Consider the following 22,299-nt stretch of genomic DNA (forward strand, 5'->3'; position numbering starts at 1 on the left):
CTTGTTTATTGACTGTCATGGGGAGTTTGAGCTTTCTTTTCATTCATTGTCTTATCGAATCTAACCAAGACCCCTTGTAGCTGGGCAATATTATTTGATCACTCAACAAATGTTTATTGTCACTCATATGTGCCAGGAATTATTCTTACCACGGGAAACAGAAACAGACATGATACACCCAGCCCATGACCTCCTAGAACTTACACTCTGATAGGTAGAAAAGAATGAAGTTTCAGATTGTGTATGTAACAAATGCTGTGGAGAAAATGAAGCAGGAAAAAAAATAGCCTTTCTGAGTAGTTGCTATTCAGCAGAGACCAAAGGATAGGAAGACACAGGCTACAGAAAGGCTTGAGGGAAATGTATTTCAGATCCTCGTTCCAAATTCTTCTCACAGATGGAGGACTGAGAAATACTAAAAATTACCCAGTGAGTACCAGAGCAGGGTGGTCCGTTCTGCCATCCAGCTCAGGCACATCTGCAAATGCAGTGAGACATTTCCCTAACGCTCTTCTTTCGTCATCCACTTAACCTTTATTTTTAATATTTCTTTAAGTAACATTAATTACATGTGAGAGAAAAGACTGGTTTCATAAAGTATTAGGTACTCAATAAGGATACAAATCTACTATTAGTTCTGAATTGAATAGCTATTCTGATGAAAAAGACATTACTTTTGATGAAATTTCTGATGTTTTCTTTCTAAGGTGTATAATTTTGGAGTAAAAATCTTGTTAGAAAAACAAAATGTCCAGATTAAAACTTCCTTACCATAGGTATACATGCAATGCCATAGGCTGCAGTGGAAATGAAGTCACCACCATACTGATGTTAAAGCTTCAGACAGTGCTTTGGCCCACATTAATAAGAGTGATTGCAATGTTCATTTTGATGAACATTGAAATAAGACTAGTTGCTGATTTCAGGCTGTCTAGGTATTAGCTGTTTAATGTTAAAGACAGATTATGTTAATTAACCTTTTGGATTTTTCTTTAATTTGGGAGCTGTGTGATGGTGAAAAATAAACCAGTAAACACACATCACCATAGGAGACACAGAAAGATAAACTAGGCATAACAAATGTAAAAACTGAAATTATCTTGTATATTGATGTCTGATAAATAGGGACCAGAATGAATTAGAACCAGTACCAGTATTGAACTGAGGTCAGAGCACATAACAGAAAACCATTAATGCTAGAGATAATGGTAAATAAAGAGTATTAATTAAGAACCCAGCATACAGGTTGAACGTAAACTGAAGAGCTACAGTCTAATATTGTAGAAAATATTTCTTTTGGATTTTTTGAAGAATCTTAACAATTGCTGATGCTTTATACATACTGATTTCGACAGACTATTATATAAAAAAAAAGTTGAGTAATCAAAACTTTCTTCAATTGAGAAAACAGTTCCAGTCGGGATAGGTGTGTTTTTAGTGTTGCTGGTAAGCTCAGAGTTTCTTCACTTGCTGTGTAGGCTTCTTTCTGACTTGACCACCGTGATACAGTTGTAGGCCTAGAATCTGGGCTCCCTTTAGTATCCTAACCCTCATGGCTTCCTTTTGTCTGCACATAATTACTGAGTCTGTTGTTGTTTAGATTCTCGCCCAGATACTTGGGCTGTAGTAGGCAGTAGACTATGCAATAAGTTAAGTAATAAGTGTCTATTAGAAGGTTGTCATTATCTGCTGTAGATAAAGGGAAGGTCAGACTGAGTTCTAGGCAGAGGACATACCAAGATCAAAGACTTGAAGGTGTGAGTATGGCTGGGCAGCATTGAGTGGATGGAAGTCCAGAGATGAGGTGGGGTGGCTGTGGGCTACAGGTTTTGCACAATTAAGGATTTGGGTGGGTTGTAATTAAAAGAGTCCCCTGAACTATTGTAAGGACTCTAGAAATGTCAGGATCTTACTACAGTATTTCTGGAAAGAGATGGTGGTGCTGGTAAAATGTTGGATTCAGGATTCATTTGAAGGTAGACCCACACTTGCTAATGAATTGAAGACTGTCAGCATATAGAGCACACATAAACAGTGAAGACTGTCCACATATAGAGCACACATAAACAGTGAAGACTGTCCGCATATAGAGCACACATAAACAGTGAAGACTGTCCACATATAGAGCACACATAAACAGTGAAGACTGTCCGCATATAGAGCACACATAAACAGTGAAGACTGTCCGCATATAGAGCACACATAAACAGTGAAGCCACGAAGGAAGTGAGTGTGGATGGAGGATAGAATACCAAAGGGCACTCAGTAGCTTTAACCCAGGAGAAAGTAAAGAGGAGCCAAGGGATAGGGGGACTCTGGGAGTTAAGATCAGGGTTGGCTGAGCTTCATGTGTTTGCTAAGTTGGGAAGAACAGATTTAGCTGTTAAGATCCTTTTAAGAGCAGTTTAAATGGATGGAAGGAGATAAAATGTAAGTATATTTGGGAAGACAGCAAGCTTTTACTTTTGTAGTTTGACTATGAATGATATATTTAACTCTTGTAATACTAGAAATTGAACCTGAGGCCTCAGAAAAGCTATGCACGAAATCTACCATTGAGATACATCCAAGCCATGTGAAAGATAAATTTTGAGAGGGGAAGGGGGATATTAGTACCAATTTCCAGATTATTGGCAAAGGAGAACAAAGCAATGGAGCAATAGCTGGCAAGGGATATAGAGTCCACAGAAGTTCATTACAGTAAGGAGGTGCCATGCCTGTGTGCTGCCTGGAATCTTTAGTAGGGATTTATATATCCTGAAACAAGTGTCAGGTAAGTCATCAGTGCATAGGACTGAAATTACAGACCTAGGTCCATGAACGTTTTGAGAGCAGGTTAGAGCACAGAGTGGAGGTGCTAGTGGAGGAGGACAAGTTCTGTTTGATGCCATTATTTTCTTTCTTCAGTGAGGAGAAAGTGAGGTACTCCGTGAGGAGTGAGAAGGGGGAACATGTGATGGGGTTGTGGAAGAGACCCCAAGCAGCACAGTAGATTTCGGGCCTTGAGTATGGCTGACTGGCAGATGAAAACCCCACTTTGAGGTTCATGCTCATAATCGATGGTGAGATCCGTCAGCATGGTTTTATGTTTTTCTTCACGATGCCCAGCCATAACCTTGTAGGATCAGAGTATATAGGGTCTGAATATAATCAAGATTCTGTTTTAGTTGAGCTAGTGTAACCAGAGAGGGCATTTTTTGTCAGCCTTTTATTATAATAAAATACTTAAGGAAGGCAACTTAGAAAGGGGAGTTATTTAGCTTACAACTTGAGAGGTTCAAGGTTAAAATCCAGGACCTATCTAGTGTGGCCTCTGGTGATTCTGCAGATACCATCACAGTGGCCTAACCACTTACAGAAGCAAAAAGTCAGACCTCAAATTAGAAAGCAGAGGCTCCAAGCTGGCTTTTGTTTATCAACTATCTTTAGGAGTTAGAGAAAGGACTGAGGGGGCTGAAGGAGTTTACAGCCCCATAGGAAGAACAACAGTATCAACCATCCAGATACCCCAGAGCTCCCAGGGACTAAATCACCAGCCAAAGAGTCCACATGGAGGGACCTGTGTCTCTAGCTGCATATGTAGCAGAGGGTGGCCTTGTCTGTCATAATGAAAGGAGAGAGGCCCTAGTGCCAGGGCAGGGAGGTGGGAGTGTTTGGGTGGGAGGAGGAGCACCCTCATAGAAGTAGGGGAAAGAGGAATGGGTAGAGGGGTTGCAGAGGGGGAAATTGGGAAAGGGGATAACAGTTGAAATGTAAATACATAAAATATCCAATAAAAGAAACTCCTAATGAGTAGAGCCACCTTCCCTTTCAAAGGCATTGCCTCCAGCCATGCAGAGACCTCGCTCTAGGCTCCACCTTTAAAGGATGCACTACCTCCTGCATTGTAGCACAAGGGACCAAGCCTCTGACATACAGATCCTTAGGGAGCAGAGCTCACCCAAGCCATAGGAAGGAGGCACAGGAGGTGGCATGAGAGCACGTGTATCTGTAAGGACACTTTTGATTGGTGAGAAAAGTGGTGACACTGCCACATCTACTGAACTTTACCTGACTCTTCCCACTTGCATCCACTCACTGTTGGTGCCACCTACGGAAGTGTCACCTTTGCTGCCTTCCTCAGCCTAGAAGGGGCTCCTTCCTACTCCATGCATAAAGCTGAGTCTCTGCCCTGAGCTGTTCAAAACCTCTCCCGTGATGCCTGCTCCTTTGTTCAGACAACTGCCTAGGAAGCAGGAAAGACTAGAATGCTATTCTCATGTACACCATAAAATTGTTATCACTGTAGGGTTTGAGGAGGGCAGATGCAACAACACGGATAAAACAGGAAGCAAATTGTAGCTGCTGGGGAATTTTTAATTCTGTGTTATTTATGCATGTAGGAATATGTGTTACAAGAAGCAGGAAAGATACCTCTTCTGCATATAATTATAGTCTACTTACAACCTGTTCACAGATAAAGTCCTCAATACAAAAACTATGAAAAATGTTGCCCACAGTAACCTACAGGATTAAGATTCTAGTTCGGTGGTGGAAGACTTGACTTCTAGCACTGCAAAACATAAAGAAATAAAAAGGTTGGCTCAAAGCCAGACATGGTTGTATAGGTTTAAGCCCACACTGGGAGTGTAGAGGTAGAGACCAACCCAGGACAGTCAGAACTACAGAGGAGATGGATTCTGTTTATGTTTGGCTGGTTTTTCTTTTGTTTTGTTTTTGTTCTTTTTAAAGAATGGCACATTTAATGATACCCTCAAAAAAGAAGGGGAAAGTGTTTTTAAGTTGGCAGAAAAGACCAGTACACCTAGCTGTTTCTTTTTTTTTTTTCCCTTTGGAGCTGGGGACCGAACCCAGGGCCTTGTGCTTGCTAGGCAAGTGCTCTACCACTGAGCTAAATCCCCAACCCCACCTAGCTGTTTCTAATGTCAGCCCTTGGGCAGTTTAATAGATAGAGTGTTACTACTGGATGGTAATGTTAAAGATATGAGATAAAATCTGATTATAATTATTATTTTATGGGCAGTAATGTCAAAATTAATGCTCAGAAAGAGAAATCTGAATTACCTTGTGCTATCAAAGCTGGGAAGCTTGGGCTCTGATAGGTAAGAGATGTGGGTAGGCTGTACATCCAAGATAGGCCAACAAATTGCCTTGTACCTGTTGTGTAGATAACCCTCAAACCATGAAAATAAGGAAATGGGGTAGCTCTTGGATAGTTCAGCCGTGAGATCAGTGTGTAATAGTTTATCAAAGCAGTTTTTTTCTTTAGAATGATTGGAAAGAGACTGCGCTGACTGAGCCCAAGAGGTGATACTGAATGTACTGAACATGAAGTTTAGGAAAAGGTGTCTAGTGTTAGTTGATCTTGGACAAGAACCTACCCCACCCAACTTTGCCTCACAAAAAAGAAGTGTCCTACATGAGAAGATAGTGTTCATGGAGGTGAATCAATGTGTCTTAAACATCACGTCTGAGTTACAACGTAGAGATGGTTTATAAGGTATTAACCACAAAATGATGGACATTCCAACTCTAGTGGCATGCTTACCTGCTATGGCTGTTTCAAACCAGTCACAGTCTGATAGTATTCAATACTTTATGTTAATTACATTGATTCTGACAGTTTGCTTATCCAGGAATCTAATTTATAGAAAGAACTCACATTTAAGCTACCAGACACTATCAACTAGTAATTACATTTGGTCTCTGTAAAAACCAACTAAGGCGTATATCTTTTTAAAACTCCCTTCTACACAGGTAGAAATAAATAATTTGTCTAGTGACTGGAGTGTGTGAGATTCAGCTGTGGCAGTGTGGCAAGGCTGTCTGGAGTAACCTTGCTGCACTGCTTTGGCTTCTCTACTTTGCACCTAACTCACGTGCTATTCGACTATATCTTGTCCTGTGACCGTGATTTCTCCTCAGGGATAACAAAGTGCTTATGGTTACAGTTTAGCAGAGAGCTGAATCCTAGAGTGGGGCAATCTAGCAGATTCTAACACTGGAAGGTGTTTGTGGCCAGCTTCTGCCCACCATTCCTCATCTTGGATAGTGTTTTCCAGTTACCTTCTGGCTACCCTGGTGAGGGGGCTTTGCAGAGTTAGAGTCTTAGGGCGATTGAATTAGTCCAGAAGGGAACCTGCAGATACGTTCTTTAAAAACTGGTCCAGTTTGTGCTGCCCATCTCAATTTAGAAAAAAACTGTATATGATACCATAATAGCCATCACCCTGTAAATTTTTATATTTGACCTAAAGAATTCAGCTAGTAATTTTTTCATTTTAATTATGTTTCTGGTGAGCTCATGATAAATTAAGGATACAAAGTCTTACCTTTTGAACATTATTCAGAGGTCAGTTGAATTAGCCAGGAGAACCGATGAACATTCACAGAGCTTGGAATGAAATCTTTACGGTTCCTTAGTGTGCTCTATTGCTGGTTTAGACTTCAGTTTGTAAACTAACCCTCGCAGGTAGTGTCCTGGTGATGAAGTTTTTCACCACCAGAAGCCATGTCTCACGTCTTCCCCTTGTCACTGAACTGCACGCCTGAAATCCCTCAAGCTCTGATTTGCATTGTAGAAACATGGTGCTTGTTTAACACCTTAGAAGATCCAACTGGAGGTATATTTCCTAGAGTTTTGTTTCTTAAAGAACAAATAAGCTACTTGAAAGGCCATTTTATTTATGTTGTATGCTAAGAGTACTTAGTACAAGTTATTAATTAAGCCCACAAGTTGACAAGTACAACTCCCAAAAATAGTGAATAAGGTAGTCTCAGTCTATATTTTATAGATCTAGGGGGTGGTAAATTAGCAGCAAGAGGTATATCATACAGTCATGCATTGAATTTGCAATAAACTCTGGACTCACGTCCTGCCCTTCACCATGTACTGTCTTTATGGCAGATAGTCTTCAGGTATGAGGTCGAATACTGACTACCCAATTTATAGAATTGTGGTGAAAATCAAATTATTAATGTATCTGATTCAGTGATTCTCAGCCTGTGGGTTACAACTCCTTTGGCCAATTTCTGTGTCTAAAAATATTTACATTATGATTCATAACAGTAGCAAAATGACAGCTATGAAGTAGCAACCAAAGTAATTTTCTGGTTGGGAGTCACCACAACATGAGGAACTGTATTAAATGACCTCGGCGCTGGGAAGGCTGAGCGCCACTGATGTACTGAATCGCATTGACTAGAACGGCTGGTGTGTGTAATTCCTCCCTATATTGATCACAATGATGGCCATCTAGCTACCACCAAGCCATAGAGGATTAGTGGGATAAAAATGGGGCATTGTTCTACATCTTAAACTTTTCTTTTTAAAACTTATTTTAGAGTTTTAATTATATTTAATGCTAGTTTTGAGCATTAACCTCTAGAAAGAGACTTTCTAATTCATGTCCTAAAGCCTGCGTTTTGGTTTTAGTGCCACCGTTCATCAAAGCAGCCCCTCAGAAGATGCTCGTTTTCTTTTGCACAAATGAATAAAGTACCATATCTCAGCTGTCCCCGTGGAAAAGAAACTCGCTCCTCGGTGGGAGTTTCAGTCCCTTTAGAGCAGTACTCTTCAGTAGACATGACTGTGATCCACAGCTAGGCATGGTGGCTCTTGCCTGTAGTTTCCAGCTGTTCAGGGGCTGAGGCAGGGGAATGACAAGTTTATAATGTGCCCGAGCCATACAGCAACTTAAGACCACTCTGAGCTACTGAGACTTTTGTCTCAGCCTAAACCTTTAAACAAGGCTGGGGGCACAGTGATGTAATACGTACCTACCATTAGCAAAGCCCCTAACCACTACCCCTGCCAAAGTAGCCCACGTGTGTAATTTAAAAATATCTAGTATGAGGACAGGGCTAGCAAGGCTGATCTGCTCCACGTGCTTAGACTATTGACAGCACTGACTTTGGTGGTTCTAGGGCATCTCGTGCCTTCCTCTGGCCTCTGCAGTGCACAGTTACATGTAGACAGCACATCCATCTGCACAAAATAGTAAACTTAGAATATCTTATGGCCACATTTAAAAGGAACACATTTAGCATTGAACCCAGTATATCTAAAATACCTGTCATTCCAATGTTATAAAAATTATTGGTTATTTTTGTATTAAGTGTTTTAAAATCTAATGTGTATTTACAATTACAGCACAGCACATCTCAAATTAACCACATTTCAGGTGCTCAGAGACAGCATGTGGCCAGATCTAGACTTTAGAGAGTATTCCTCATCAGCACTCTGAGTGCTGCTGCTGCTCTGTCCATAAGCAACCCAACACACCTGAGTTTTAGAACTCTGTGTGCCTGTGGGTGCTCAGCCTGACTTCTCTTTCATCAGCTGGCTACTTTAGATTGGTGTCCCGAGAGGGTAGGGTCTAACCCTTCGTGTCTGGGCTGCCCTGAGGAGGATTTGCTGTGGGCATGCCATGTACCTGTGTTTGGTCAAGGCTGGTAGACAACCATGGATTGCTGAGTTCATGGGGTGAATCATGAGGATCAGAGCTCCAGGTATTGATATTAACTGATATTACTGATATTAACAGTATCAGGCTTTGTCAAAACCCTTTACTCCTGTTTCTTCCCCCACCCCACCCCCTCTCTCTCTTTCTTTAATTTCAGAGTTAGCTAGTGACTCTGGGGAAAGAGCACACACCAAGAATTTTCTAAAGAAATTCTGTCTCTGTTTTCTGCTCAAGTATGGCTTCACAAGGCAGCCTCTCAGATTATTTTGACTTTTGAACAAACATTTGAGAACCCTTTGGGGTGTGGTGCTCACCTGTAATCCCAGATACTTGAGAGATGGAAACAGGAGGATCAAAAATAGTGAATTCAGAGTCAGCCTGGGCTACCTGAGGCCCTATATCAAACAATCTTTAAAATAAACTCTTTAGGGGTCCATATATGATGAAGAATGAAACAGATACTTCTCTAGTTTACATTTGGACTAACTTGTATTATCTTAGTTTTAAATATGCTTTCTGATGTTGTCTTTTCACCTAGATTTCAGGTTTACAGTGAGTAGGTTATGATCCCTAACGTTTGGACTAAAGAGAAATAGTATGGGACTTATATGCCCTCATCAGAGGACACAGAAAGACCTGTTGATTTCAACTTCTTATGAGGCCTACCCTGATCATTGCATCTACACAGCTGCCAGACACCAGGGCTCTGTCTCTACCTTCTTAAGGGGAAGGCAGATAAGGCTATCACTTATCACTGACTAAAATCCACATGCCTTTCCAAGCATGTAACACACTCCTTAAGGATGGGAACTTTGTCACTTACTCCTGCATTGTCAACTCCTAGTGTAATGCCTGCCATTCAGGTCATTGGGTAAATGAACAATTAAAATAAGTGATGTTATTTCCCATATTCACCAAATAATTTTAAAATTAAATGCCTGGCACTGTTCTTGTTGTTGGTCTAGGCAGTGTGTATGATATGCTGAGTTTTCAGACCTAATCTCAGTGGTAGGAATCTTCCTGTTTGCTCTTGACCGTTTAGATGACTCTCCTTCTGTCAGAGTGTGTGGGATATACGGAGAGGGAAGAGAGCAGCTTGGAGTGCAGTTGTAAATGAAGGGAAGCAGGTCTGTATCCAGAGAGATGTGAAAGAACACTCTGGAAAGGGGCTACTGGATAGGGTTGGATTGCAGCTTCATAGTTGAGGTGTTGAGATGTTGTAGAAGACACATTTGGGCAGAGGTAACAGAAACTTAAAAAAAGCTAAAAGGGATTCATGACTGCAGAGGTTAGAATTGTTGCGAGGAAATGTGGGCTGTGTTGCCATATGGCTCTGAACTTCTAGTCTTTATTTAATTACCCTTGTCCATTTCTTGGTCATTTTTCCAGTTCACCTCTTGTGCCTTTGTGCCAACATGACACCATTTCCTATACATTGTCCTTTGTGACACAGTGGCACCTGGGACTACAAACTCAGCATGTTCTTCAATGTCCAGAAATTCTATGGTAGCTGCTGTTTTGTCCCAGGAGCCACCCTGGTGGTATAAGCAACCCAAACGTGGAAAACTCTGAAAGGTTTTGTTTTCCCCAGGCTGTAGATGAAACCTGGGGCCTCACAGCCAATACACTTCATCACTGAGCTACAAGTCTAGCCCCTCAAGCTTATTGAGAACTATTTATATTGCATTCAAATAAATTGTTAGTGAAGGAAATAAAAGCAAAACTAACAAATTTTACTTTTCTCTGTCCTGCTTTTTAAGTAAGAAAGACCCTTTTCTGTGGAAAACACATTTTTATATGAGTAGAGTGTATTGTTTATAAGTATATTAATAAAAACAAGTAAATTGGAATTTTCTTTTGATATTGTGGCAGTGGGCTTTGATTTTGGTGGTGTAATCCTAGAAGTTTGTAATTTTAGCCTACTCTGTTATCTCTTCCTAGTCTGTAAGACCTGTATTGTCCAGCACTTTGAAGACAGCAATGATTGTCCAAGGTGTGGCAACCAAGTTCATGAAACAAATCCCTTAGAAATGTTAAGGTAAAGAAATATATTTCATTTCTGTCTGACTGTAATCAATTGTGTACATTTGAGAGCTTTATTGTTTATTATGCTCTTTGAACACATTTTAGGTCTTAGGCATTTACAGTTTTTTCAAAGCATTTTATTTCATTTTAAAATCTTTTAATAAAAGTTTTAAATAAGGTTACATAATATTTAGGAAATGTATCTGCAATTAGAATGGCAACTTTCTCTTGGGATTCTCAGAGTGACTTTAGTATTTCCAGATGGAGGTGAACTAGGTTGGATAAGTGTATTATAATAAAATTATCAGTAAAGTAATAGTAGGAAAAATATGTTCTGGGAAGAAGAGATTGACAGGTGATGGGACTGAAGAAGGATGGTGTGGGGTGATTGAGAGGAGATGGGACACTGACTGAGAAGGAGGAAGTCAGTGCTGCATGACAGAGCACACCCAAGGTAACGCTCCATGGCAGGCACCGGCTCTTTACCATTGGTATGGCTTAGTGAGCAATCTGGCCTAAGCGCTGCTCACTCCTGCAACTCTAGGTAACTACTGTGTTCTGCCACCTGTTGGGATGGCCTGCCACTGGAGTGATTGGGGCCACCTCAGGGAGGCAGTGAAGCTCTCCCTAGCTGGTCTACATGGAGCACAGAAATGCAGTGCCCCTTAAGACCTAGGCTAGGTCCAAGCTCATATCATTTGTCCAGCACTCGTTTTGGTGTAAGCAGATTTTCAGGACAGCCTTTACTCCTGGGATTGGGAAAGTTGGCAGAGGCGGAGAGTGTACACCCCAAGGCTGAGAGCTTTGGGACTATTTCCCTGTCAGTATACCACTGGAGGAAGGCTTCTGTGCTCTGTACGTGTGCTCTGTATTGAGGCAACAGTGCTAGTGAATACACCGAGCTCCTCTCTGTGTTTCACAGTATGTATAAGAAATCATGTTTATTGCTTATCCTGCTGCCCACCCCTGCAGGCTAGATAACACGTTGGAGGAGATCATATTTAAGCTGGTGCCTGGACTACGAGAGCGTGAGTTCCCTTTGGATTCTTGTTTTTGGATTCTGTTTTTGTGTTTTGTATTTTCATTAAAGAGTTTATGTTTCTATGGTTTTCTTCTTTTTCAAATTAGAAGAACTTCAGCGTGAGCTGGAATTTTGGAAGAAAAATAAACCTCAAGAAAATGGGCAAGGTAAGTCTGTGTTTCTGACAGCTTCTCTCGTGTTCCTGTTTTTGTTATGTTGGTAGAGTGATGTCTTTCCACACTCACAGTTTTCGTGTGCAAGACTCGTGCAGCCCTACGTGAGGTTTTATCTAAATCTGTGTAGAACTGCATGGCTCCTCTTGAAGGTAATTGGAAAGAGGAAATTGGACTTTGGAGAGAAAACTGAATAGGTAAAAACAGCAATAGTTCAAGAGCAGAAAAAGTCTCGCAGTGTGCACCTCGATCGTGAGAGCATTTCAGTTTTACTTCACTTATAACGGCACTAGGAGGCAGAGGTGAGACATGGCCGAGAGCCAAGTCAGGACCTACTGTGCTCTGACACTCTGAAGGGGACACAGGTGGAATGCCAGTGGTTCCAGCTTAGGTCTTGGATCTGTCAGCAAGGGTCTCGTGTGCTCACCAAGATGTTCCCATCACCAGGCCCAGTGTCCAGGTTTTTACTCGGAGACCTGGGTAATAATTAATTATTTCAGCAGGGTCGGGAGGGACAGAGACAGACACAGAGAGGAGGGAGGGGAGAGAGACAGCATGAGTGCACACTGAGTAAAATACTTGCCTCAGTACTTTATGTGATCCTCAGAAGTCACATAAAAAAAATGGCACATGGGCCAGCAACATGCTCAATGAGTAGAAGTATGTGCACAAACTCTGGTCCCTTAGTCTGTCTAGATGACAAAAGAAAACTGATGTCAGAGATTTGTCCTCTGACATCCACATGTATACCCGCACACACAGTTTGTATGTAAGCACTGGGAAGGCAGAGATAGGCCAATCTCTGGGGCTTGCTGGACAGCCATCCAGAGTTAATAGGTAAGTTCCAGGCCAGTGAGAAACCCCACCTCAAAAATACAAGGCAGATAGCACATGAGGAAGAACATCCAAGATTGACTCCTGGCCTCCATGGACACATGCACACACATGCACACATTTACACACAATAACAGCAGGGATTTTAGCAAGGTGGACATATTAGTGGCCAGAGAGTGGGCTGTTAATATGTATATTATCCACAAAAGAGGTATCTAGTTATAAAGTAATATCATTTTCCATGTTTTGCACATAGACTTAACAAGATTCTAAAATCAAACCTGTGTATATGTGAACTTAGTCTCCCAGTTCACATATGAGCTTTTATGGGTTATAAAGTCTCATAAAATCAGCACCAGGTAAGATGGCTGAGGAAATGCTGGGTCTCCTTCTCTCCTGTATAATGGGATAATGGCTTTGATAGTCAGACTTAACTTGTAGAGGGGAGGCTTTCCAAAGATCTAGGCTTGCTTCCTCAAGACAGTGTCTGTGCATGGGTTCTGTGGAAATGAGCCTGGGAAAAGCAGCCATGTTCCCACTTTGTTAGGTACAGTGTAAGGCTTTCACTGTCTTGAACAAACACTAGCCTCTCATTGGTAGGGAACTTTATAAATGTACTTCTTGGCTGGCTGATTTTTCATATTTGGGTTAGGTACATAGATTTCATCTGAAAACAATCCTCAGTCTTACATAATCACATATTTCATTGACTTCCTCATCCTATACTTGCCTCTTGACCTTTCCCTGTACCCTGACCATAATGATGAGGATGGTAACTCTTTGTATTCGTTACTTTCTCATTTCTGTGTAAAATGCTTGACAAGAAGCAACCAGGAGGGGATGGAAAGGGAAGGAGAAAGGAAGCTGATTACTCTGGCTGACAGTTCAGAGGCGCTGTCCATGACAGGGAAGGCATAGGAGCAAGAGCAGGAGGCTCCTGGTCACATTGAATCCATTGTCACAAAGAAGAGACCAGAAAGTGGAGCTGGGCAATGAAACCTCAAGACCCAGCACTCCCAGTGAACCACTTCCTGCAGCAGGGCTCCCCTCAAGGCTTCAGAATCTCCCAAACAGCACCGCCATTCAAGCACATGAGCCCATCTCCCTCTGATTGTCATTGCTACCCCAGACTAGCACACTGCATGTCTGACACACAGTTCAGGGTGTTCCATAAATGCAGCAATAAATACAGTTGTATGCATGTAACATTGTAAATAAATTTTGTTATATGAAGTATATTCAAATTTTCTTAGTGGAATTTTTAACATGTTAAGTGGCTACAAAGCATGTTTCTAAAATCTAACTATTTTTCTGTAGTTGGTTTTATGAATAATTTGAAATTCTGAGAATTTAAAGAGGATACCAACTTGGTTTTAATTTGAACACATCTGTTACTGGATTAGGAAGAAGTTTGTATCCTAGTTGCCTTCTCAAGTGTTAATCACTAATTGCAGTTTTTGTGACCAAATATAGTCGATCTGGAATCTTCCATGTGCATTACAAAAGTGAGAAGATGGCTGTTTCTTTTCCCACTCACATTTCCACCAAACCCACAAGACACTGTAAGAACCAGACACTTAGCTCAATGACACCCACCCCACATTAAAGACCAAGTCCAAAAATATTTTAAAGGATAAAATAGGAAAAAGAAGGTAAAATTCATAAACCAGGATAATGAAATGTCTATATAATCTAGGAATCTTACATTTTTTTTAAGTTTCTGGTGGCCTTTGAAGAATATTGTTGAGTTTGTTGGAGGGTTTCAGAAACTGTGAATATTTTCAGTTAGTCTTCAGAGAAGTTCTGAAGTTCAGGTTGGTTGTTGTTTTGGTGAGTGCCGTGTTGTTGCTTGACTTTAAACTTGGGGTTACACGAGTCTTCTTCAATTACACAGATGAGGTTTCGAAGGTTGACAAATCTAAAGCAGATGAAGAAGGTGATGAAAACCAAGATGATAAGGACTATCACAGAAGTGACCCACAAATCGCTATCTGCCTGGACTGTTTACGAAACCATGGGCAGTCAGGGGACAATGTGGTAAAGGTGAGCGAGCGGAAGTCGTTTCTTTGGCCGTTCTTGTTGATGTGATGCATTCCCTTGCAGTCCATTCTCTAAAATTCAAAATCTGGGAAAGCCAAACCCTTGCTTTTCAGGTACCTTGGTCTCCCACCCCAGCCAGCCCAGGCCAATGCCACCATCTAGTGGCTAATATTTAAAATGCAGCAGCCAAAACCGATTATTCTATTTAAGCAGTGTCTCCAACCTTTTCATGAATTATCTTTAAATTTTCCTTTTAAAAGACTATTTAGTTTTACTTTATATGTGTAGGTGGCTTGCCTGCATGTGTTCCTGCGCATCGTGTGTATGCCCAATGCCAGCAGAAGCCAGCAGAGGGGTGGGAACCTCTGGAGGCACAGATGGTTGTGAGCTACACTGTGGGTGCTGGGAATTGAACCTGAGTCCCTCTAAAGTGCTGTTACCTCTACCTCCGAGACATCTCTCCAGTCCTAACCCAAATAATATTCTACAGTCTTCTACTTTTATTTAAAACTCTGTAAACCTTATGTCGTATCTATTTTATTAATAGAACAGTAGATTTTTAAGTAAAGATTTGTTATCAAGTGCCTATGAGTGGATAAAATCCTTAGGACTTCCATTATTTTCTACATAATCCTCATTCCTCATCCTGTTTCCTGTGTCTAACTAAATACTGCTCTGACTCTCAAGGATCTGAAACCTCACTGCTGTCCCAATGGTTTGTGTTCCTTGGTTTTTGAATATTATCTAGTGTGTCCTGGTATTTTAGTTGGCAACAGCTTCCATATAAATACTCACTATTGTAGCTCTTATGCCAGTTTTTGTCACTTTGTCCAAGCACACATTAGTCACTGAGGGTGCTGGTTTTCTCTGCACTTCGTTTTATCCACAAGTTCATATTTAATTTTTGTTTCTAATTTTCTTCATTATATTACGAATAATGGTACTTTATATTTGGAAATTAAAAACAAATAATTTTGACTTAGATTTTCATTCTGTCAGCATCTTGCAGCAATGAATATGTTTGAGCGTAGTAAGCAAATGAATTCATTGTGTGGTAATGATGTGATTAGTAAGAAAAGACCTGTCATTTGAGACACATGAGTAGTTGCTAGGTGGGGTATAGGAACAGGAATATAAAGTAGCTCCTAACTGATCGTATGTAAAGGGAGGACAAGGACATTTTTGGAATTGGATATTGTAACTGTTGAACAACTTTATAAAAACTACTAAACTTCCTTTTAGATAGTGACTTTATGGTGTTATATTTTAATTTAAGAAGTTAAAATCATTCTTAATGATTACTTGTTAATTACTCTGATTGGTAAAAATTAAATCATAATACTAAACACAAAACTGAAGAATGATTGAGTTGTATCCTAGAACTGTAAGTCCCTCTGATCTTACAGGAGAGACCACTGCAGATTTTGTATTTTGTCTTCAAGCTCTTCAGAAACCAAGGAAAACGGGATCAGGGGCCTTTATTTTATTGGCCTCTGACAACTACTGACCCACTTCTGCCTGTAAAGTTGTGAGTTTGGGCACCTCAGACATGTGCACTCTTACGTCATGGCCTCAGGCAAGCAACTTAGAAAGGAGGCATTTCTTTCTTAATTCTGCACTTTCTGAGTTGGACAACAGGACACAGAGGCACGCGTTGTGCCATGAGAAGGGAAGGTGACATTCTTGAAACAGAGCATTCTTCTTCCAATATTTCTTCAGATATGCAGATATGCAGATAGACCAGAAATACTGATCCTTTCCAAAGAGCAAAGCAAGGTAAGGTTAGACACAGATTCCCCCAGCAGTCTCTTGTGAGCCCCTGGTGTGTACCACAGTGCTTCCATTTTCCAAATGTCAGGAAGGAGATGAGAAGAAGCTCTGCTCCTACTTCCTCTCCACCATCCCGTCTTCCACCCAGCCACTGCTCATCCTCGCCCTCTTTCTAGCCGGCTGTACACAGCCAGGAAGCAGAATAAGTTTCATTATAAAGAATTCCTGGAGAAAGTGCTCATTATTTTTATATTCTAAGTATTCTCAAATCAACTTTTACATAATACAGTAGGAATTTTGTTAGATTTGTGTCAGACTATTAAGTTATGAATTTTAGAAACACTCTTTAGTCATTTCTTTAAAATGTTCCCTAAACTGTTATTTTGACAACTCTGCATTATTAACTTGTGGGAGGCTCTGAAGGTCAGTTGGGTGGGGGCTCTGCTCAAACTTAAAGAGCAAATCAGAAGCACTGTCGCTGGAGAGATGGCTCAGAGGTTAAGAGGCCTGACCTCTCTTTCAGAGGTCCTGATTCAATTCCTAGTAATCAGAAGCACTATCTTCATATAGGAGACACATCAAGGCATGCAGAGCTTAGTGATGTACAGTGATGCGGTAGGTAGCCTGTCTCTAGGGAATGCTTTTCCTCGTCCCAGAGCCCACACTGCACAGCTTGCAGGTGCTAAGGCGGGCTGTGGATGGAGCAGATGCCTTTCTACAGTATTCAGGGCTCTCCCAAGGCTCTGTAGACTACCACTGTCTCTCAAGTTACTGATAGGTTCTCCATTACACTTAACACATGCGGAACTCAACTGGTTTCCCAAGTTAATCATTTAATATTAATATTTTGTGTCCTTTTACTTAAACTCTGCTTTCTTTATAGAAAAATATATTAAGAGAAAAAGATTGCCTCCTTGACAGGGTTTTGCCAATTCATATACTAAGGCTTTCTCAAAGAATGTCATGTGAACAATAGGCTGTAGTTAGGAATTACTTAAGAGAATTCAAAGTTTTTGTTTTGCATTTTGAAAATACTCAAAATATATAGTGAAAATCATGCCTTTGGCTTTGGTTTTGTTTCATTGGTTTGGATTTGATTTGGTTTAGTTTAGCTGGTTTGGGGTGGGTTTGGCTTGGTTTAGTTGGTTTTGGGGTGGGTTTGGTTTGGGATGGGTTTGGTTTGGTTTGGTTTAGTTGGTTTGGGTGGGTTTGGTTTGGTTTAGTTGGTTTGGGTAGATTTGGTTTGGTTTGGTTTAGTTGGTTTGGGGTGGGTGTGGTTTGGTTTAGTTGGTTTAGGGTGGGTGTGGTTTGGTTTAGTTGGTTTAGGGTGGGTGTGGTTTGGTTTAGTTGGTTTGGGGTAGGTGTGGTTTGGTTTAGTTGGTTTGGGGTGGGTGTGGTTTGGGGTGGGTTTGGTTTGGTTTAGTTGGTTTGGGGTGGGTTTAGTTTAGTTGGTTTGGGGTGGGTTTGGTTTAGTTGGTTTGGGGTGGGTGTGGTTTGGTTTAGTTGGTTTGGGGTGGGTGTGGTTTGGTTTAGTTGGTTTGGGGTGGGTGTGGTTTGGTTTAGTTGGTTTGGGGTGGGTTTGGTTTGGTTTGGTTTAGTTGGTTTAGGGTGGGTGTGGTTTGGTTTAGTTGGTTTAGGGTGGGTGTGGTTTGGTTTAGTTGGTTTAGGGTGGGTGTGGTTTGGTTTAGTTGGTTTGGGGTAGGTGTGGTTTGGTTTAGTTGGTTTGGGGTGGGTGTGGTTTGGTTTAGTTGGTTTGGAGTGGGTGTGGTTTGGTTTAGTTGGTTTGGGGTGGGTGTGGTTTGGTTTAGTTGGTTTGGTTTGGTTTGGTTTAGTTGGTTTGGGGTGGGTGTGGTTTGGTTTAGTTGGTTTGGGGCGGTCTGATGAGACTGACTCACTTTGCAATCCAGGCAGAATCCAACTCCTCCCGCCTCCTCCTCCTGAATGCTGGGATTAGAAGTATATACTTCCATGACTGGAAAGGCTAAAGGTTTTATTTAGTAAAAAACAAATCAGAGTCTTTAATTTGTCATTTTTTTTTCCTTTAGGGTCTCATGAAGAAGTTCATTCGCTGTTCTACACGAGTTACTGTAGGAACTATTAAAAAGTTTCTGAGTTTAAAACTAAAACTTCCAAGTTCTTATGAGGTAAGTAAAATCATATCTAATTGTGACTTTGATGACTCTGATCTGTACCAAAATTCTAGCAAATGAAGTAAAAAAAGAATATATTCAAATTAATTTTTATAGAGAATGTTTATTTTCATGTTTAAAAATTAAGCTTTAGAATGTAATATTTATGTAACATTTTGTAACAATATCCCAAGTAAATCACATTGATGCATTTGTAACTAAAGGATGTATTTGTTTTTTTTAATACTGACAGAGTACATCTAACTAAGTGAGTTCTTTCTTTTTTACAGTGTCAGTGTGTCTTTTAAAATATGTCACTTCTTAGGTTTTTTTTTTGTTTGTTTGTTTTACTGTTTGACGGCTTTATACATTTATATAGTGAATTTGAGTCACTTTCCCATCCACTCCCTCTTATCACCCCTTCTCTGGTTAGAACCCTTCTCGATGCTCCTACCTCTGAACTATTTTTGTTTGTCATTCACTGAGCGAGCTTAGTAAGGGTTTCTTACCTGAGCCTGAATTTATTTACTGGTTATCTAGGACAGCTCACATTGGCCATAGCATCTCTTCCCCAAGCAGCCATTAATTGCCAATAGTCATCCAGCATGTTGATGGGGCTCATGGACTCCTCTCCCACCTATGATGAAGTGTTGCCCCTGCCCAGCCTTGTGCACGTCTTGTGTGGATAGCTGCAGCTGCAGGAAGTGCATTAGTGCGGTGGCTGTGTCATGTCCAGGCAACTTTGTGCTGCCCACCTCCCTGTCCTCTGATTCTTAAGTCTTTCTGTCTGCTTTCCTGTGATGTCCCCTGAGCCCTGGAGGACACAGCACGAATCTCAAATGGCAAACAGGAGATGGATCCCAATTGCCCAGTGGTGAGCTGGAGCAAGGACCAGTGTTCAGGAGCACTTTGGAGACGTGTGACTTTCACCAGACTCTCAGTCTGTTATTAAAAGAGAAGGGAAGTGTGAGGCGATTTAAGCACAGACTCTGACAGACAGACGTCTGTATCTGAGGAAGCATCTAAGCTTGAACCTAATGGACATGTCTTGTGTGACTGATGACTAGTTTGGGTTATTTTTTTTTTATTAGTTTGGGTCTACAGGTTCTTAAAAATTTTAGTTACAAAACTGGAGAGATGGCTCAGTGGTTAACAGCACTGGCTGTTCTTCCAATTGACTGGGATTCAATTCCCAACACACAGGCAAAATACCAATGCACATAAAATAAAAACTAATAAATCATTTTAAAAATTTCAGATACATAATGTTTATATTAGAAAAAACTGAAAGTGTCAGAGCCCACTGTATTTGGTAAACATAAAAGATAACTTCTAGATAACATCTATAAATAGTGAAAAGTAGTGACATTTTATACTGTACGGTGTCCTTTGTGGTTTTTTTTTTTCATGTAAAAATACTATGCATAGTTTTACTTTAAAGTCTGGTTTGCTGAGTTAATTTTCCTGTCTTCAGGAAGTTACCAGAGGAGAGAAAACCTTTCTCTGCCTCACTTCTGCTGTGCACTATGGCCCTTTTTAAACGATTCTTTGTTTCAGTCAGAGAACTTGTCCTTTGCTTTCTTTATGAGTTATGGATTGGTCTCCCACTATTCTGCTGCCCAGTGTATAGGAATGTGAGTTAATGACATCTGGGAAGGGTCCTTAACAGCAGTGCTAATGGGGACTGGTTGCTAATGACTGGGTGCATCCTGCCGGATTAGAAATTACAGCTTTGCTTATGCATTTGTTTTACAGACAAGAGAAAAAAAGAGTTGTCTACTTTTAGTAGTTAATAAAGTTCAAAGTTTATATATCAGGATAAAGTATTAAAATGTCAATAATCCATATATCTAATATAATTGAGACTAATTTTATATTAGACTTCAAGTTCAAAATTATAGTCTCTATCTAGATACAGAGTATTTAAAACTCATTTTCCCTTCCACCCCTGAAATAAAATCTTAACTAGTTTCTTTTACTAGAAACTAGAGGACTGATTTATAGAGATCTTTGATAGAACATTCTTTATTTATGCTTTGTTGCATTAGTGAACCATGAAGTTTTTGTGGCCTTTTGAAGCTTTAGGGCTGGTTTCTTAAAGCCTAGAACAAAAGGGAGACCTTGCAGTACAGTTTGTTTTGACCTTTCATACGTGTATGCACAAGCACATCAGAGAGGCCGTGAGCACATGCACCTATGCCATAGTTATAAAGCCCTATCTCTTTGATCCAAACTAAGGAGAAGGTAAAACTCTTTTTCCTCTGGAGATTCTGAGGATTCTGAGATGCGGATTTAGAATGAGCTTACTACACTTTTCTTCTCATTCAGTAAGAGTGGTCCCCACATATGTCTCAAACCTGTAGAGTTGTAGAAACATGAGTCAAGATAGTTAGCGTTGCATTTATAGATTGTGTATCAACTTGAGATACAGTTATGTGGTACAAGGTAAATGCTGTTTCATATTGCATCTGAACTATTGACATTCTGTGACAGTGGGTTTAATAAAAATAATCAGTGCTCTTATAAAATCGGTACTTTTATGTTGGATCTTTTGAAATTTGAAAATTTATAAAAACGTAAAATTTGAATTTTCTATGCATTAATATATTTTAATTATTTTTTTAAAGTTGGATGTGCTGTGCAATGGTGAAATTATGGGAAAGGATCATACTATGGAATTCATCTATATGACAAGATGGCGGCTAAGAGGAGAAAATGTAAATTGCTTTTTATTTCTCTATGTGTATATTTAGTTATATTTTATTATATAATTCAGATTTAACAGTATTATTTAGGGGCATTAAGAAGTTAGAAGCACTAGTTTGGAAAAAAAGAAGAAACGAGTTCTTCTTTATTCTCCAGCACTTAAAAATTCACCCAAGCACAAGACCAGTGTCTGTGTTAAATATTTTGAAGGTGAGTTATTGTTAAGTGCAGCTATAGGTAAGTCCAGGATTTTGCTAGCCTGAGAGCAGAGGAGACGTGTACTTCAAGCCCAGTGTCTGCTACAGTGTGAAAGTGGGAAGTGGGGCCAGGTAGACGCCATGCTGCCCCGAGAGCGGACAGCACCAGCAGTCGGTAAGGGGGACGAACTGTTGGGGTCAGGGTGGGATTGCATGATCCATCACTCAGAGTAATGTGAGGTTTGAGGAAAAGGGATTTAGTGGGGTATGTCTTTGCTTAGGTTAACTGTTGAGCTTGAGTCCACCTAAGCCAGAAATGTTAGGAAGTATGGGCACCCTGCATACTGTGATACAAGCCGGTCTGTGGGAACCAGAAGCACTGGCAGTGCTGCCAGAGTCCCCTGGTGAGCTGAATGATGAATTTATGAAGACTGATGGCAGAGCTGCAGGAGTTCGCACTCACGCTCACCCAGAAGACGTGAACTGCGATGACGTGTGTTGCCAGTATGTCAGGTGTTAAATACTGATGTTTCTCCCAGGTTTATGTAGATACTGTAGAATTTACAAATAATGAGGGTTGTCATGTCCCAGTAGTTCATGAGTATATTAACTTCACATAAGTAACATCTCTTGAACTGTTGAAAAACCTCCAAAAATCCTCGTGTTATATGTTGGCTAAGATATTTGTCTGGTGATAGTATAATAATACTGAACATCTGAGTTCTTAAATCAGAGGGGGTTTGTTGTTTTCCTATCTGGGTTTTCACATGGATAGAAGTCTTCTCTTTGAGGCACAGTACTCTAGCCACAGGCAAAAAAACTCTCAAGACCTGAAGGGAGAATTACTTTCTAGTGTCAGTCACTTGCTAGTTGTGTGTCCTTGAAAAAGAAAGAATGCATCAGACTGCATTTGGGTTCATCTTTTTAAATATAATTGTA

General features: G+C 40.5%; 1 protein-coding gene across 6 annotated transcripts in view; it reads left to right on the forward strand.

Moving 5' to 3' along the window:
• Positions 1–22,299, forward strand: part of Pcgf5 (polycomb group ring finger 5) — a 116,154-nt gene that overhangs the window by 73,989 nt on the left and 19,866 nt on the right. For all 6 annotated transcript variants that reach the window (XM_017589708.3, NM_001129882.1, XM_006231311.5 and 3 more), the window contains exons 3-8: positions 10,407–10,503; positions 11,463–11,518; positions 11,619–11,678; positions 14,413–14,561; positions 18,374–18,472; positions 21,085–21,174. In XM_017589708.3, the coding sequence (XP_017445197.1) occupies positions 10,407–10,503; positions 11,463–11,518; positions 11,619–11,678; positions 14,413–14,561; positions 18,374–18,472; positions 21,085–21,174 (551 nt within the window). The remainder of the gene's footprint in view (positions 1–10,406; positions 10,504–11,462; positions 11,519–11,618; positions 11,679–14,412; positions 14,562–18,373; positions 18,473–21,084; positions 21,175–22,299) is intronic.

Source organism: Rattus norvegicus, chromosome 1, assembly GCF_036323735.1.
Source record: "Rattus norvegicus strain BN/NHsdMcwi chromosome 1, GRCr8, whole genome shotgun sequence".
NCBI lineage: Eukaryota > Metazoa > Chordata > Mammalia > Rodentia > Muridae > Rattus > Rattus norvegicus.